Below are 18,569 nucleotides of genomic sequence, written 5' to 3' on the forward strand. Positions count from 1 at the left end.
TACAAAATTAGTTTGTTGATATAAAATCTGTAAATTGAACCCAAAGATGTAATATAGAATATTCTGAAATAGGCGGCATAGGTTCTTAGTTTGTAGATTTTTTTAACAGTAAATAATGAGATTCTTTAGCAGAAGTTTTTAAAGATGATAAAGGTGGCATTCATGCGCTATAAATAAGATATTTTTGTTTCATGGGATAACCTTGAGCCACTCAAAATACGCTCGGCATGCTAGTCTCTATTGTTAAGATAACCTTGAGGCATTCAAAATGATTTTGCAATGTAATCAAGCATCCTAATCATGATTTAGTACAGAACAAACATGGATATTCACTCTTTTACAAACTATCGATACCTGATAAAATCATAAACATTTGAAAGCATCAACAAAATACAAACATGAAATGCAAACTTCGTTATGTGTCCCACAAAGAGTTCATAATAAGATTTTATAGAATAATGGATATGTGTCCCACAAATAGTATAACAGAGTTATAAAAAGGCAGCCATGAGTGCATAAACAGACACAAAACAACTTATTATAAACATAAAGAGATTTACAGTGTGATATAAACATGTATGTTAGAAGGTTATTCCATAAAACAAAAATCATCAAACATGAAAAATTAAAATGAAAAACTCAATAAAATTCAATCCTCAAACAGTGAACAACAATAGCATAGCTGAAGCGAAAGAACAATGATAAAAAATACCCAATCAAAACTCTATTTCCCAAATTGATGGTAGAAATTTTTTGTATCATTCCATAGCCAATCAACGGAGATTGGTTGTTGAGATAAATTGTTGCCTCCCACTGCTTCGTCTTCTCTCGTGGATCTTCCACGTCGGCTTCTCAATCATAAAATGGAAAACGAAAAAGGCATCACAATTGAAACCGGGATTGGAATTGATTTTAGTTTCAGAATTGATTCAGAGTAAGATTAGTGAAGAAGAAGAAGAAGAAGAAGAAGAGCTGACCTGTAATTGCCGACGCGATGACTTGCGATGGAAAAGCATAATTGAGCAGAGTTGATGTTTGAAATTCAGCGAGGGAAGAAGCTTTGTTGATGAAGGGTGGTGAGGAAGAGGACGATGGTGATGGTGATGGTGGTGATGGAAGGACGGTGGGCTGGTGGCGGTGGAGGAGAGGGTGGATGGTTTGAGAGGAGACTGAGAAAGAAGATAAAGAACCAGATGGTGAAGGAATGGAGGAGGAGGTTTGGCATGTGGAATTGTGATTTGAAATAGGAGACCCAAGTCACTTGTTTGAAAGTCAAATTGGTTCATCTTTCCTCTGCCAACTTATTGAAGAAAGTGAATCACATGGGGTTGTAATCATGACTCTTGATGTTAACGTGTAAAACCAGGGCTCTCATTTCAAATCTCCACCATGACTGCCTTTTAAATGTGTATTTGGTTCAAGTTTCCTCTGTTCTTTACTCCTATTGGCTAATTGTATTTTGCAGTTTTCAAACCAATTCACATTGCTGACCAAACACACACCAAGGGTTAAACAGTCATTACCACAGTCAAAAACCCTAGGATTTTACCGCCAGGCATTAATTCAGGAAAATTGCTGTTGACACATTAGAGAAGGCTGGGACACACATGTAAAATACGTTTTTGCCCCCTCGGCAGTTAACTGCCGAGGAATTAAAAATCCGGCTGCAGTTAACTGCCGAGGAATTCCTCGGTAGTTAACTGCCGAAGTTTTCTGCTACAAGTCTGGCAGAAGCTCTCTCATCTCCATTATTCATCACATCTTCAAAATTTTTTTCTCAAATCTCTCTCACAAATCTCTCTAAAAAACCCAACCAAAACCAACCAAATTTATTCAACAAAATCACAAGTAAGTAATTATAATGCTATTAACTTAAATTTTAGTTGTTATAAATGTTTTTATTTTTTAGTTTTTGAGTATATTTATTTTATTTTAGTTTTTGAGTAGATTTACATAGTATAATTCATTTTTAGAGTAAAATGTTTGTATGATGTTTATGTTATAGTTTAAAGTTTATTGGTTATATTTTAATTTGGTGTTTTAAATTAATTTTTTATTTTAGTTTTTAATTAGATTTACATGTTATAAATCATTTTTAGATTAGATGTTAGTTGATTAATTTTGTTAAAATGTTTGCATGATGATTATGTTATATTTTAAAAATTTTAGGGTTATTTTTTAATTTGGTGTTTTATATTTTTTATTTTATTTTAGTAAGACTATATGATTTATTTTAAGAGTAAATATAATTTGAATAATTTTGCTATATTTTACGTTAATTTTTTTTTTAATTTATGATTTTTAGAGTCTATGTATAATTTGCAATGTTTGAATGAGTTTTTCATTGATTCTTTTAAATTTCTATGTGTGTAGATTTGAAACAATGGCCGGATGGATCGACGTTCATGCAACATTCAACGGCGGAGAAACTCATAGGTTGAAGGTTCGGTGCCTTGATGTAGCGTTAAGAGGTCTCAAGGATCAACTGAATGAATTCTACCAAGGAGTCAACCCCAGAGACACAAGGAGGGTGCAAAATATTTTGTATAAACGTCCAAAGCTCGACGAGGGGAGCGTATCATTCACTTGGGTGGAGTTAAAGAACGACGAAAACGTGACGAGCATGTTTTGGGAGCACACCAAGTTCCAGTGGATCGATATGCGGGTGACGTTGCTGAGATCAACTGAAGATATCATCAACAGCTTGATTCCACCAGAAGATCGTCATTAGTTAGGGTAAGGTGCATTCCAACTGCAACAATTGTCCTACCTCTGAAATGGGGTGATTCAAACTTGCCAAACGGCCAGGACTCAAGCATTTCGCTGGGCATTAATGTTTTTCCTTTGAAAAGATTAAATTCTTGTTAGGCTTGCTTAGATGATGGTATTACGTGTCAAGGTCTGGACCTCATTTCGTTGGCACTTGAATACCATCATCTAAATCAAGCCTGACAAAAATTTATTCTTTTCAAAGGAAAACATGAATGCCCAGCAAAATGCTTGAGTCCTGTTGTTTGGCAAGTTTGAATTTACCCCATTTCAGAGGTAAGACAGTTGTTGTAGTTGGAATGCCCCATTTATGTAATGTAACGAAACCTGTATCGCAATATTTATTGTAATATTTATTCGAATTCACGCTATCGCAATATTTATTCGAATTCACTCTATCGCAATATTTTAAATAACATAAAATAATTTTTAAAGAATTTCTAATAATTTTCTAACAAAATTCTAAGTAAACAAAATAAATCAAAAAAAAAATTAAAAAACAAACTTCGGTAGTTTAGTACCGAGGAAAACCTCGGCAGTGTAGAACCAAGGAAAACCTCGGCAGTTAACTACCGCCGGTTTCATCTTTTCCTCGGCAGTTAACTGCCGAGTAATCCTGAAGCCAGTATTTGCAGAACCTGTTGAAGGCAGAACCTGTTACATGTGTTTTTACACATTGTAAACACATTGTTTCGATGCCAAACCATAAAGCTAGTCAAATCAAATTACATACATAACTGAAATTGAAAATATAATACGGAAACGAGCAATTGTCATAAAAAAATGTCATCCAAACAAAGTAACAACAAATGTACTGTACTAACAAAACGGCCAAATGTCATGAAAATACACCAAAGTCCTAAAAATAAATCCTAAAAATAGTAGCAGTCCTAATCCTACTGCTGGTCCTGGTCATGCTGGTGCTGCTGGTGTCTCCTCCTCGGTCTCTGGGCTCTCCTCCTGGTAATGATCGGCGCGATCTGCTGCCTAACATCCTGCAAGGCCGCATACAACTGCTGAGGGGTCATGCTCATCACCTCCTGACCCAAAAACTCATCAGCATGGGCAACAGCGCCGCTAACCATGTCATAGGTGTCAGGGGAGCTTCTCGCCTCGTACCGCTCCCACTGCTCTGCAACGATCTGCTCCTCGTTTGGAGGCCTCGGAACATCTCCCGGAAGAAGTGGCAAAATCTGAGGGTGAGACATAAGCGTGTACCATCGTACATAGCCCTCTGCCATACGCCATGGTTGCTCTCCTGCCTGTTCACCCCAATCATCCGCCTTAAGCGTGTGAGTGCGGAAGTCCGTGAAGGCCTGCACAATCTCAGCCGGTGTCAGCGCTGGAACATCCGTCGGAGGTCTAGGTACGGACTGGACGTGTCCGTACTGCCTCAATACCCTCTCCGGCAGGTGACGGTACACCCTACGGTCGCCGCACATGATCCAACCAGAATACCAAAATACCTCCTCGAAAGGCTGGAACTCCCTGTGCCCTTCGTACGGCCTCCAGCATACGTCATCAAACGTAATGCGATCAAGCAATGACCGATACGTGGCCCCCTCTCCATGACCCTTCTGAAGAGTCCACCTCGCCGCAACCGGTAAATTTTCAATGTAGTCCGGGTTTGGATCAACAGTGTAAAACTTAGGGAAGTGCGACAAAAACCATGCCTGCATAAACCATACAAATCACATATAAATAAATTAAAGTTAACTAAAAAAATAAAATTTACAATTAACAAAAAAAAATAACAAAATATAACAAAATAATAATAGTTAACAAAAAAAATTAAAGTTAACGAAAAAATATAACAAAATATAACAAAATAATAATAGTTAACAAAAAAATTAAAGTTAACGAAAAAATATAACAAAATATAACAAAATAATAATAGTTAACAAAAAAATTAAAGTTAACGAAAAAATATAACAAAATATAACAAAATAATAATAGTTAACAAAAAAAATTAAATTTAAATTTAATTTTTACTTACAGTGAGCAGTGTCACGCTTCCCCCAAGCTGCCTGTCTCCGGGCAAACAAGCCTGAGCTAACTCATCGTACAGGTATGCAAGTGCCATCCCTCCCCATGAATAAGCACGCATCCCCGCGTAGCCGTCCGCCATAGCCGTCAAATAAATCAACTGGATGCGCTTGTTGCTTCTATCCCCAAACAACAGGCATCCAACCAAGTATAAAAGGTAGGACTTCACACAATAAGTCCTAACCCTCTCCAACTCCTCCAGCTCCTCTGGATCCTGTGTATCCGCCAAAAGATTGGCTCTACCAAGGTGCGTCGTATAAAACTCCCTCAGCTTAGGATAACTAATGTATCCACCATACTCAGTATTGCAGATTTTCTCTGCCTGCGACCTCGACGCACCCAAGTGAGTCATCAGTAGTGCCTCTCCCTCATGTCTCAGCATCTTCTTCCGGTGGCCCAACATCCACCCTTCAATCGGGACATGCATAAGACATGCGACATCATCCAAAGTCACAGTCATCTCCCCCATAGGCATGTGAAAAGTGCTGGTCTCGGAATGCCACCTCTCGCATAGAGTCATCAGCAAAGCGTGAGGCACAGTGGCGTACCCCAAGAAAACCAAGTCATGTAAGCCACTCTCCCTAAGCGGATCCCAAAACCATCTCTGATTGTCGTTTGGACGTCCGAGACTCAAAATCTTAGGGCCGTGATTAATAGGCTTTACAACACGCTTCTTGCGGCACTGAAAACAATGTAAACATTTAACTAATAAATATTAAACTTGATAAATGCTAAAATAAAAATAAAGAAAACATATAAAGAAAATCACATATAAAGAAAACATATAAATAAAACATATAAAGAAAACATATAAATAAAACAATTTAAAGAAAATCACATATAAATAATATAAATAAAACATATTTAAAGAAAGTCACATATAAATAAAACATATAAATAAAACATATCAATAAAACATATAAATAAAACAATTTAAATCAAGAAAGAAAAAATAAAGAAAATAATTAAACATAAAGAAAGGAATTAAAAAAAACATATATAAAAGTTAACTAAAAGAAAGAACACATAATTGTTTTTACTTACGTCACACATATAAAAAAACACATATAAAAAACACGTAATTAAACATAAAGAAAGAACATTTAAAAAAAAAAAATACTTACGTCATCCTTATTATACCAAAGCGGCAATGCCACATGACTGGCATAAGAGTGAAGCAAAGATATGTCATGCAGTCCTCCAGGAAAGGGAGCGTCCGTAGGCAACACCTCCGGGGCAGCTGCTGCTGCAATGTCATCCTCGTCTGGCTCCTCTGGCATATGCGGCTGCTCTGGCATATACTGCTCGTCGTACCCACCGTCGGTCACATCATGGTGATCCTGATAATTCAGGTACTCCACCGCCTGGGTCGGGTCAACCACCTGCGACTCTTCAGGCGGTGCCTGAGAAGCCTCAGAAGGCTGAGAACTCCCTGAACCATCCCCCCCCCCTCCGACCTCTTCCCCTCTTTGGGATATGTGCGTTTCTCCTCTCCTTCTCCTTCCGGTAGCTTTGTGTCTGAGCACGCCTACCACCTATCATCTTAGATGGATCAATGGGCTCCTGATCGGCCATATCTACACAAATTTTTAATAAATTAACATCATTTTCCATAACATAATCAAACACATTAAACACACTAGTCATAACTTAATCATTAACATTAACAACAATCAACATTCTAAAAACCATTGACATCACATTCTAAAACCACATTCGACTTAAACATAATCTAAACATCATTTCCATCAACTACATTTATCTCTAAGTACATAACTAACTAAAAAATCAATACAATTCTCATTTGGGCATTTTTTCAAACACTTTGTGTGCAAAGTTTCAAACAAACTCAAATTGTGTTAATTTGACATCATTCAAAACCACATTGTACTTAAAACTCATTCAAACAACATTCACAACACCTACATTCAATTATAAAGTACATGCAATCATCTAAATATCAATTCCAACATCAACCCTAACCACATGCAAACTACCAATTTTATTTAAAAAAAAACTACACAAACTAACATTATGATTAAAAATGAGTCAAGATACTTACTTGTGATTAAATGGAGATGATGCACTTGATTTTGCTCAAAAATCGAAATTGGATGGGCACTTGGGGTGGTTTTGGATGTGTTTGAAAGCAATTTTCGAAACTGGAACTGATTCTGTTTCGTTTTGTTTAAGTTCAGAAAACTTCGGCAGTTAACTACCGAGGAATTCCTCGGCAGTTAACTGCAGCCGGATTTTTAATTCCTCGGCAGTTAACTGCCGAGGGGGCAAAAACGTATTTTACATGTGTGTCCCAGCCTTCTCTAATGTGTGAACAGCAATTTTCTTAATTCAGTACAAAATGGAAGGAGCTTCATTAGGTTTTGGCTAGGGTTTATGTGCAGAACTATTTTCCATTTATATATTAAGGATATCCACTATATCTTTTTTGTGTCTATCACCCCAAATTATATGCTCTATTTATTTTGACAAATGGAGATAATCTTAACTCGTTAGGACTCAGCTCTAATCTTAATTTTAATGACAAATGGGAAGCTCATGAATAGTGGTCCTAGTAGTACCCATCATTTTCACTCATACTATGATTCAACCGTTAAAAAGTCGTGATTCCGAGAAAATAAGAAAGGTCACATCACAAGGGAGGAGTTGGAGGACAAGAGAAATGATATTCTAACAACCATTTTGTGACAACCTATGTGACAACTTTATCTCTCATACTCACATTATCTTTTTACTTTCTCTCTCTATTGCTTTGGTTTCCGTGTCACTATCTACTTTTCCTTTGAAAATTGGTGATTGTCACAAAAGTTGTTGATTTTTACTCCCTCCGTCCCTTAATGTAACCACCTATTTGATTTTATTTTTGTCCCTAAATGTAACCCCCTTTTCAAATTACTAGATGCATTTATTACTTTTTTCCTAAACATAACCCTAATTAATACTACTAATTTATCTTGAAATATGAATAGTCAAATTTAATACACATACAAACAAAGGACAATTTGGTAATATTAATACACAAAACAAACACATTAATTATACTGACAACTTTTCTTAAGAAATGTGAAAAATGCAAAGGGGAGTTACATTAAGGGACGGAGGGAGTAGTTCTTAGAATATCATTGCTCATTATCTTATCACATCATTTACTTAGCTGATCACTTTCTCGAGAAAGGCTTATTTAAATATAAATATAAATAAAAAAATTAGTCATGTTCACATGAATGAAAAAATATAAATGTAAAAAATATTAGTCACATCATTCAATTATTTTTTTTTAATCTTTTTCATTTATGTGTGTCTAATCATTTTTTATTTATGTTTGTGATCAAATAATTATGTTTCGAATTTTCCTACTCCCTCCGGTCCTATTTACAAGAGACAATTTACTTTTTAGATACATTAAATAATTTATGTATTTGGTTTAGGTTCTTGACTAGATACATACATTATTCAATGTATCTAAAAAGTCAACTTTCTCTTATAAATAGGACCGGAGGGAGTATTTTCTTAGTGTAGACTGGATAATGGATGATCAAAAATAATTTTGCATAGTTTATAAATCACTTAAAAAAATGTACTACTCCGGTTTACGATGTCACCTCTCCGGTTCACAGCAGTGACAGCTCATAGCAACATAAAATATGTGAAAATTATCAAATTTTCATTGTTTTTAAATTATTTTGGTACAAATAAATCGAAGTGGTACTAGCAATAGACTTGCAATTTGTCTTTATGTGAGAATATATCCAATGACCATCAACCACGTGTCCATAAAGCGTTACTTAAACTCTCCCAATTTTATTTCAATCCATTTCTACACAATTGAATTCATTTCCTTCTAGAATTTTCCATTTCTCTTCTCTATTCTCTCTCCTCTAACCGTTTTCATCATCACCATGTCTCCACCGCAACAAACTTCTGTCACCGTTGCACCACCAACCCTTCCGTCTTCTTCCGCCGCACATGCATCTCCTCCGGTCACTACTACTGCTCCATCATTCCCAATGCCGATTGTTACAACCCTTCCTTCTCCCGCGACCGAAGCAATGACTAAACTGAAACTTCCGACTCCGGTGACGAAAACGGTCGCCACTGCTCCATCTGTTGAAGTTGTAGCACCAGTTGTTGGCTCAGGTTTGACGGAATCGCTTACTATAACAGTTGAACAGAAGCTTACTCCGGTCGCCGCCACTCCGGCACCGGTCACCGCTTCTCCAGTGCCGAAAGGGTTAGTGTGTTTCCTTTAATTCTTTATTTGTTCTTTATTTTTGTTTTTTTTGTGCAAATAAATAGAAGTTTTCTAGGTTTCTTGTTTTGCCTCTAATAATTACTTCATTTGTTTCTCTGTTTTACGTTTTCTGGATCTGATCTTTTCATTCTTATGCTTCATTTTAGGTCAGCTTCTTCAGCAATCGTCCTAACAATGGCCGTCAATGTTCACAAGATGATGTGGTTAAACATGCTGATGATGGCGGCGGCAACACTACTGGTTCAAGTACTCGTCTATCTTCCAGAGGCTACCTCTCCCAAAATTATGGATACCATTGTGTTTTCCAGTTTCTGTTCAATGAGGTTTTTTATTTCAAGTTCCTATGCCTCTTGTTGCCTCGTAATGCTCACCCTTCTCGGCATCCATCAGAATAGCATTGCGTTCCGCTTTATCACGATGCTTTGGGCTGTTGCTTTTCTCTTTGGTTTCTGCTTGCTCTTCACTGCGTGTTATCTCATGTCTATTGCAGATGCAGCTTAGTAGTTCTATTAGTTAATAGTAGTAGTTACTAGTTAATGAGAAATTAAGCTAGTTAAATTTACGTTTTAATGCTTTCTGTTTTTTAGAGATAAGATAACAGAGCACTCTGGTTTTCTTTTCCTTTTAATTACGTTTAGTAGCATTTCCAAGTTTGGTTGGAGTATTCATGATATATAGTACTTACAAGCTAAGATTCTGTTATTGTAAATTCTTTCTACTAGGTTGAGGTCGTTTTCTTTCAAGCGTACCCTTCTTTTTTACTAGAAGTTAAAATACAAGTGATATGTTTTTTAGGAAAAATAAAGAAGTTAGAGTGACAAAGAGTCATTACTCACGAGTTAACCTTTTTCTGATTCAAATTTTGGGATAGTAGTTTCAATTGACATCTACATACGTGTTGTTTCGATCTTTCAATTCACTTCTCAGTCGTTAATGTCATTACTATGTTTCCTTGTTAATGCACACCCTGCCATCATGTGTGTGGAGTCTAGTAATAAACAATGTAGAGCAATTGCGAATCACACGCTTATTCAATTCCTGAAGAAACAAAGTAACAAAAAATGACCAAGTTCCCCTCAAAAATAAAAAAATGACCAAGTTAATATGGTAACATTAATTTTCATAGTCTTAATAGAGCAAAGTTTATCATTTTTATTTTTCAAATACTCTATAGGTGTGTATCTGAATAAGCAGCTTCTTAAACATTTGAAAAAGTACGTAGTGAGGTTGGAGGGAAAGTTACATGCAATTCTAATTAATCTAAAAAAGGGATTGCAAAAATAGAAACAATTGTTAAAAACAAACAAGTAAATTCATTTCAATTGACGTTAGGGAGGGTCACTCAATTGCAAGTTCAGGTTTCCAAAAAGCAGTGGTCTCCACAATTTATAAGGAAATATCAATTTTGACAAGATCAGTGATTTTAAATTAGTTGTTCTAGGTAGATGAAGAAAAATGTTTATGGTTTTACAACTATATGCATCAACTTAATTCTAAGATATGAGGTTCAATTATTCAAAAGTGAAAATATTGACATATAAACTTGGAATGTTGGGATTTTATTTACTCAAACGATTTTAAAAATTTATTGTCATGACTAATTCAAAAGCTAAAAATTCTTAATCTCAGTCATTCTAGGTACTTGAAACACACCCCTGACTTTTCAAAATTACAAAATCTAGAAAAGCTTATTTTGAAAGATTGCCCAAGTTTGTACGAGGTACATCAGTCCATTGGAGATCTCAAGAATGTTCTACTGATAAATTTGAAGGACTGTATAAGTCTTAGCAATCTCCCACAGAATATCTATCAGTTGAAATCATTGAAAACTCTCATCCTTTCTGGTTGTTCAAAGATTACCGAGTTGGAAGAAGACATAATGCAGATGAAATCCTTGACAACACTGATCGCAAATGATACAGCTGTAAAAGAAGCGTCCTATTTATTAGTAAGATAAAAAAGCATTGGATACTTATCCCTATGTAGATATGAAGGGTAATCCTGTGATGTTTTTCCTTCTCTCATTTGGTCTTGGATGTCACCAACCATGAATTCCCTACCCTGCACTTCCCCATTTGGAAACGTTTCATTGTCTCTATCTTCCACCGATATACATAATAATAACTTGGGCTTTCTATCACCAATGATTCGTAGCCTTTCAAAATTTAGAACTGTTTGGGTACAATGTCGGTCAAAAGTTCAACTAACTCGAGAACTCCGAAGAATTCTTAATCAATGTGATGTAAATTTTTCCGAATCGGAAACATCACATTCATCACAAATCTTATTACACAATCAAGTTAATAAGGATCCTAAGCATGAAGATGACACTTGCTTGCAGAACAAGTCACATAATGATGCAGTACAAAAGATTAGTAATGTAGTACAATAGCTTAGCTGGTAGTACATTTACATTCATGCAGTACAATAAGACTTGTATATATACTTGATGTACCTTCATTCACAAGTTAATGAATAATTTTCTCTTCTCTACTAGATTCTTAATATGGTATCAGTTTCTTTCTCTCTCTTCTTGAGAGAGTTTGTTACGATCCAAACCCTAGCTTCCGCCATTGAAGCTTGAGCTTTAAGCTTCATTTTTCCTCTTCTTTTCTTTGTTTTTCGCATGATTCTTTGCGAATTATTCTTCTTTCTTCTTGTTTTGATCTCAATTCTGCATTGAGAACCTTCTTTTCTCGTTATTCACGTTGTTCGTGATTTTGAGCTTCATCTTCTTCATTGCTCTGTTCTTCGTATTCCTTCTTTTTCATCCTTTTTCTGCATTTCTTTTGCACTATGCCTCCTCTTCGAGCTCCGATTGTAGTTCAACAAGCTGATACTGATTCTGCATTCTACGTTCATCCAAGCGAAGGACCAAATTCAGTTACCGTTACTCCTCTTCTTAACGGTTCTAACTACCTCGCATGGAGTCGTTCTATGCAACGTGCACTTGGTGCGAAGAACAAGCTTGCGTTTGTGGACGGATCCATTCCTATTCCTCCTTTTGATGATTTGAATCGTAGTGCATGGGAGCGTTGTAATCATCTCATACATTCTTGGATTTTGAATTCGGTTTCTCCGCAAATTGCGCAAACCATTGTCTTTCATGAATACGCCATTGATGTTTGGATTGAGCTTCAGGAACGATTCTCTAAGGTTGATAGAGTTCGTATTGCTTCACTTCGTTCTGCCATTAACAATTTGAAGCAAGGTTCCAAATCTGTCCTTGATTATTTCACAGAGATGAAATCTCTTTGGGAGGAGCTCAATTCACATCGTCCCATGCCTGTTTGCACTTGTCCTTTTCCTTGTAGATGTGAATCTATGCGTGCTGCTAGAGAATTTCGCATTGAGGATCAAGTGATGCAGTTTCTTACTGGATTGAATGACACTTTTTCAGCTGTGAAGACTCAAGTTCTTCTCATGGATCCTCTTCCTTCAATAAACAAGGTTTATTCCATGGTTGTTCAAGAAGAGAGCAACAATACTGCACTTACTTCTGCTTCAACTTCTACTGAAGATTCAAGCATTCTTGTTAATGCTTCAGATGCAAGGAGGACAAATGCTCGTGGAAAATCCTCTTCTGGTTTTCCTCAATCTAAGAATAATTCAAGATATTGCACCTTTTGCCACAGGAACAATCATACTGTGGATTTCTGTTACTTGAAGCATGGTTTTCCCAATAACAATAAAACTCATGCTTCTTCTAATGCTGTAACTTCTGAAGGTTTAACTGATTCTCAATCAGTTGGTGAAGGATCTTCTATGGTTTCTCAGACTGGTTTGACTCAGGAGCAGTATGGTCATCTGGTTACATTGCTTCAACAGTCATCTTTGGTTCCTCAAACAACCAGTCCTAACCCTGCTAGCACCAACCACATTACTTCTTCCATTCCTTCCTTCACCTCAGGTATAAACACTGTCATTTCTTGCTCTTTACATGTTCAATCTAATTATTGGCTTATTGATTCTGGAGCAAATGAACATATTTGTTCTTCTTTACATTTGCTTCATTCCTTTCATAAAATCAAACCTATGCTTGTTACTCTTCCTAATGGCACTACCATAATTGTTCATTATGCTGGCACTGCTGTTTTCTCTCCTCATTTTCACATCGCTGATGTTCTTTATTCACCACATTTTAAAGTCAATTTGATTTCTGTCTCTAAGCTTTGCAATATTTTATCCTATCATGTTAATTTCTTACCTGATAAATGTGTGATACAGGACATGAAATCTCAGAGGATGATTGGTTTGGGTAGTGTTTGTGATGGTCTCTATAGGTTGAATCCTGATTCTTGTAATAAAGAGCCATCTGTTTCTGTTTCTTCTTCTACAAGTTTCTCCAATAAATTTTCCCAAACTGCTTGTAATTCTGTTTGTTCCAATGTAGTTGTTTCCCCTATCCCTTCAAATGCAATCTGGCACTTTAGATTAGGACACTTGTCTAATCAAAGGTTGGCCAAGATGCATCAATTGTATCCCTCTATTTCTGTTGATAATAAAGCTGCATGTGACATTTGTCACTTTGCCAAACAAAGAAAATTACCCTATAACTCAAGTCATTCTATTGCCAAATCTAAATTTGAATTACTTCATTTTGATATTTGGGGGCCTTTGGCTCAAACTTCCATTCATGGACACAAATATTTTCTTACTATAGTTGATGATTTCAGTAGATTCTTATGGGTTATTTTGCTCAAAACCAAAGCTGAAGCTTCTATAGCTGTCAAAAATTTCATTCAATTGATTGATACTCAATATCATATCACTCCTAAATTCATTAGGTCAGATAATGGCCCTGAATTCCTTTTGTCTGATTTTTATGCTTCAAAAGGCATCATCCACCAAAGAGCCTGTGTTGAAACTCCTGAACAAAACTCTAGAGTTGAAAGAAAGCATCAGCACATTCTCAATGTTGCTAGAGCTTTACTCTTTCAATCCAAACTTCCTAATATTTTCTGGAGTTATGCTGTTTTACATGCAGTCTTCCTTATTAATAGAGTCTCCACTCCCATTCTTCATTATAAGTCTCCTTATCAGGTCCTCCATGATTCTTTACCAGACATTCATTTCTTTAAAGTGTTTGGTTGTCTTTGTTATGCTTCTACACTTCAGGCTCATAGAACAAAATTACAACCTAGAGCTAGAAAGTGTGTTTTCTTGGGATACAAGTCAGGTTTTAAAGGTTCTGTCCTTTATGATCTAGATTCCAGAGAAATTTTTGTTTCAAGGAATGTTGTTTTTTATGAAACCATTTTACCCTACATTTCATCTTCTCCTTCTTCCACCACCAACTGGCAATATGTTTCTGATTCCCCAGTTTCTGCATCAATTTTTGATGAGCCAGTCACTCCTTTAAACCCTCCTTCTCCATCTCCACCCTTACCAACTCATGACATTCACCCTCCATCTTCACCATCTTCAACTTCTTCTACATCTTCTCCCACTGATTCTAAATCCTCTCCTTCTTCATCACCTCCACCTATTCCTGTTCCCCTTAGAATTTCCACTAGAAATAAGACTACTCCTGCATACTTACATGACTATATTTGTACTGCACCTCATATTTCTTCTGCCAATACCAGTAATTGCAAGTATCCTATTTCAAGCTTCATTTCTCATACACATTTATCTAACTCTCATTCCATTTTTGCTATGTCTCTTGTTTCATACACTGAACCCAAATCCTATGCTGAGCCATCAAATATGACTGTTGGAAACAAGCAATGCAGACTGAACTTGCTGCTCTTAATCAAACTGGAACCTGGAAAATTGTGGATCTTCCTTCATCAGTCAAACCTATAGGGTGCAGATGGGTTTATAAAGTGAAACATAATGCTGATGGCTCTATTGAGAGATACAAAGCACGTTTAGTAGCCAAGGGATATAATCAAATTGAAGGCTTGGACTATTTTGATACCTTTTCCCCAGTTGCCAAAGTCACAACTGTGAGATTGGTTATAGCTTTGGCATCAATCAATCACTGGTTCTTGCACCAACTTGATGTCAACAATGCTTTTCTTCATGGAGATCTTCATGAAGATGTTTACATGACTATACCACCAGGTGTCACTACTTCAAAACCCAATCAAGTTTGTAAGCTTTCAAAATCCCTTTATGGACTCAAGCAAGCCAGTAGAAAATGGTATGAAAAATTAACTGGACTTCTTATCAGCAATGGCTACAAACAGGCAACTTCAGATGCTTCCTTGTTTACTAAGAAAGCTTCTGATAGTTTCACAGTGCTCCTTGTATATGTTGATGATATCATCCTTGCTGGTGATTCTCTTGCTGAGATCAGTTCTATCAAGAATGTTCTTAATCAAGCTTTCAAAATTAAGGATCTTGGTAAATTGAAGTATTTCTTGGGACTAGAGGTTGCTCACTCTCAAAATGGTATTTCTTTGTGTCAAAGAAAATATTGTCTGGATTTGTTAACTGACTCAGGTTTACTTGGTTCCAAACCAGTCAGTACACCCTCTGATCCTTCCATCAAGTTACATAATGATACTTCTCCTCTTTACAATGATATTTCTGCTTATAGGAGATTGGTGGGAAGATTGATTTATTTGAACACAACAAGACCAGACATCACCTTCATCACTCAGCAACTTAGTCAGTTTCTCAGCAAACCTACACAAACCCATTATAATGCAGCTCTGAGAGTTCTTAAATACCTTAAAGGCTCTCCAGGTCGTGGCCTTTTCTTCCCCAGATCCTCAGGTTTACATATTCAGGGGTATACTGATGCAGACTGGGCAGGATGCAAAGATACCAGAAGGTCCATCTCAGGCCAGTGTTTCTTTTTGGGTCAATCTCTTATTTCTTGGAAAACAAAGAAACAGCCTACTGTGTCAAGATCCTCTTCAGAGGCTGAGTATAGAGCAATGGCATCTGCAACCTGTGAACTTCAGTGGTTGACATATTTGCTCAAAGATCTTCATATTGAATGTGTGCAACTTCCTGTCTTATATTGTGACAACCAAAGTGCTATACACATTGCAGCCAATCCTGTTTTCCATGAACGCACCAAACATCTTGAGATTGATTGCCACATTGTGAGGGAAAAACTTCATGCTGGTTTGTTCAAGCTTCTGCCAGTTACTACACATGATCAGTTGGCAGATTTTTTCACAAAATCCTTATTTCCACAGCCTTTTAACCTTTTACTTTCCAAGCTGGGATTGTTAGACATCTACCAATCTCCATCTTGTGGGGGGCTATTACACAATCAAGTTAATAAGGATCCTAAGCATGAAGATGACACTTGCTTGCAGAACAAGTCACATAATGATGCAGTACAAAAGATTAGTAATGTAGTACAATAGCTTAGCTGGTAGTACATTTACATTCATGCAGTACAATAAGACTTGTATATATACTTGATGTACCTTCATTCACAAGTTAATGAATAATTTTATCTTCTCTACTAGATTCTTAATAAATCTCAAATCTTTCCTTGAGATCACTTTTGATTGGAATGGGAAGTTGTCATATAATGATTGATAGTGGCAAGAGCATATCACAGGTTCTTTCTCTATCCTCTTGGCTTTCCTAACCTTTATCTATATATATGTTCAATACTAAGCGCCTCATAATGTAACATTGACACATCATTGGTTCGCTTCGCTTCTCAATAGTTGTCTTTTCAATATTTTAGATTAAGTGTCAGCTTATATAGCATTTTTTTAGTGTTATAGTGTATAACTACTATTGCACAAGAACTAGGTTGCTAGACTATTCTGTACAACTCGTGAATATTGAAACTGGCAATATATGTTGTTCCTTAAGTCTCAATATTACTAGGAATCCAGAACCTTGTGCTGAATGTTACTACACCATTACTAGTTTGTATTTAGGAATAACTGAATAAGTGATTTATTTACTGGCATAAACTTTGAATAGAAAGAAGAATCTCAATACAGAATTGAGATTGAAACAAGAAGAATCGAAGAAGAATCAAGTAGATTCTTCACAAAATCAAAGAAAACGAGAGGAGTGATAAAGCTTGATGAACAAGCATCAATGGCGGAAGCTAACTGAATCGTAACTAACTCCTCTCATGAGAGAGAGAGATGGGGAGAGAGAGAGAGAGAGAGAGATAGAGAGAGAGAGAGAGAGAGAGAGAGAGAGAGAGAGAGAGAGCACTGATACCATATTATGAAGTGAATGAAAGAGGGAAAAATCCTATTCATTATTGAATGAGTACATAGGTATTTATACAGATGGATACATAAGCCTAGTAACTAACTGTAACTGAACTAAAAGAGAACTAATTAAGTAAAATACTAAAATGTCCTGTAAGCTTATTTCTTGTACTGCAAGTTATCAACTTTGCTATCAATCTTTTCTTCATTTTCTTCATTATTCAATACTATTGGCTGTTTTCTCTCAACTAGCTTCCTAGTGTTTATATTTTCTTTATTGCAGTACACTGTTATTTTCTTTAATATATTCACTTGTTGGAATTTCAATTGACACTCACTAAAAGTCCAGTTGAATAGCACAACTACATACTTAATAAAACTTATGCTTATGATACAGGGACTAACAACCAATAGTTCGAGTGATTTTTTCATTCCGGGTGGCAATTATCCTTCTTGGTTAGCCTATACTGGTGAAGGACCTTCGGCACTATTTCAAGTTCCTAGGGATATCGATCGTTACATGAAGGGAATAATCTTATGTGTTGTTTATTCATCAACATCTGAAAACATGGGACCTGAATGTCTTACTGGTGTCTTGATCATTAATTACACAAAGTGCACCATCCAGATATACAAGCGAGACACAGTAACATCCTTTAATGATGAAGATTGGAAGAATGTAACATCAAATCTAGGACCTGGTGATGATGTGGAGATTTTTGTAGCTTTTGGGAATAGATTGATTGTTAAAGAGACTCTTGTTTATCTAATATATGGCCAGTCAATTACTATGGAAATAGAGCCATTAGCTGAAGCGGACATGCGACTATCACCTAATATGAAAGTGGAGGCATCAACTGATGTTAAAACTGATCTGTTACCTGAACTGAAGGTGCAGTCATCGCCTATCATAAAAATGGAGCCACCACCCAAGTCCAATAGAAGTATCTTTACAAAACTTGGAAAAAGAATGGGTACATGTTTATGCCTGAACCAGCATGGAGATAAATTGTTGAACAATTTTTGAATTAACGGATACGTTTTTGTCATAAATTGGTTTCCAATGTTTCATGTTTCTCAATTATGTGTTATATACATAAAGAAAAGGAGAGTTAATGTGCTTTAATAATTTTTTCTATTGATTTGGTTATAAAGCAATAATGAAATATCTACTTCAGCACATTAATTTCTCGTCCACTTTGTTTCTTTTACATGTCTTTGGGCATTCATTTCTTTTGACCGGTAGTTTTTCATGTAAAATCCTCCAAACAAAATGGACCTGTCTTAGAATACTTTTTATTTTCCACACCTGAGGTCAGTGTCAACTATGAGAG

At 36.2% G+C, this 18,569-nt stretch overlaps 2 protein-coding genes and 1 pseudogene across 2 annotated transcripts; 2 read left to right on the forward strand and 1 right to left on the reverse strand.

The window, feature by feature from the left end:
* Nucleotides 1-5,465: 5,465 nt before the first annotated feature.
* On the reverse strand, nt 5,466-6,390 carry LOC146897200 (uncharacterized). The gene is made up of 3 exons (XM_085736394.1): nt 6,298-6,390; nt 5,936-6,218; nt 5,466-5,497 (listed from the first exon to the last, which is right to left on the reverse strand). The coding sequence occupies exons 1-3, from the start codon at nt 6,388-6,390 to the stop codon at nt 5,466-5,468; spliced, it is 408 nt and encodes a 135-aa protein (XP_085592520.1).
* A 2,273-nt stretch (nt 6,391-8,663) lies between these two features.
* On the forward strand, nt 8,664-9,777 carry LOC146897201 (uncharacterized). Its single transcript, XM_085732643.1, has 2 exons — nt 8,664-9,064; nt 9,232-9,777. Exons 1-2 carry the CDS (start codon nt 8,733-8,735, stop codon nt 9,584-9,586), a joined length of 687 nt encoding a protein of 228 aa, XP_085588769.1. The 5' UTR covers nt 8,664-8,732; the 3' UTR covers nt 9,587-9,777.
* A 753-nt stretch (nt 9,778-10,530) lies between these two features.
* LOC146897202 (uncharacterized) lies at nt 10,531-18,421 on the forward strand (annotated as a pseudogene).
* Nucleotides 18,422-18,569: the final 148 nt, after the last annotated feature.

The sequence above is a fragment of the Medicago sativa genome, chromosome 8, assembly GCF_051527215.1.
Source record: "Medicago sativa cultivar Bolivia chromosome 8, Bolivia_mono, whole genome shotgun sequence".
Lineage (NCBI taxonomy): Eukaryota > Viridiplantae > Streptophyta > Magnoliopsida > Fabales > Fabaceae > Medicago > Medicago sativa.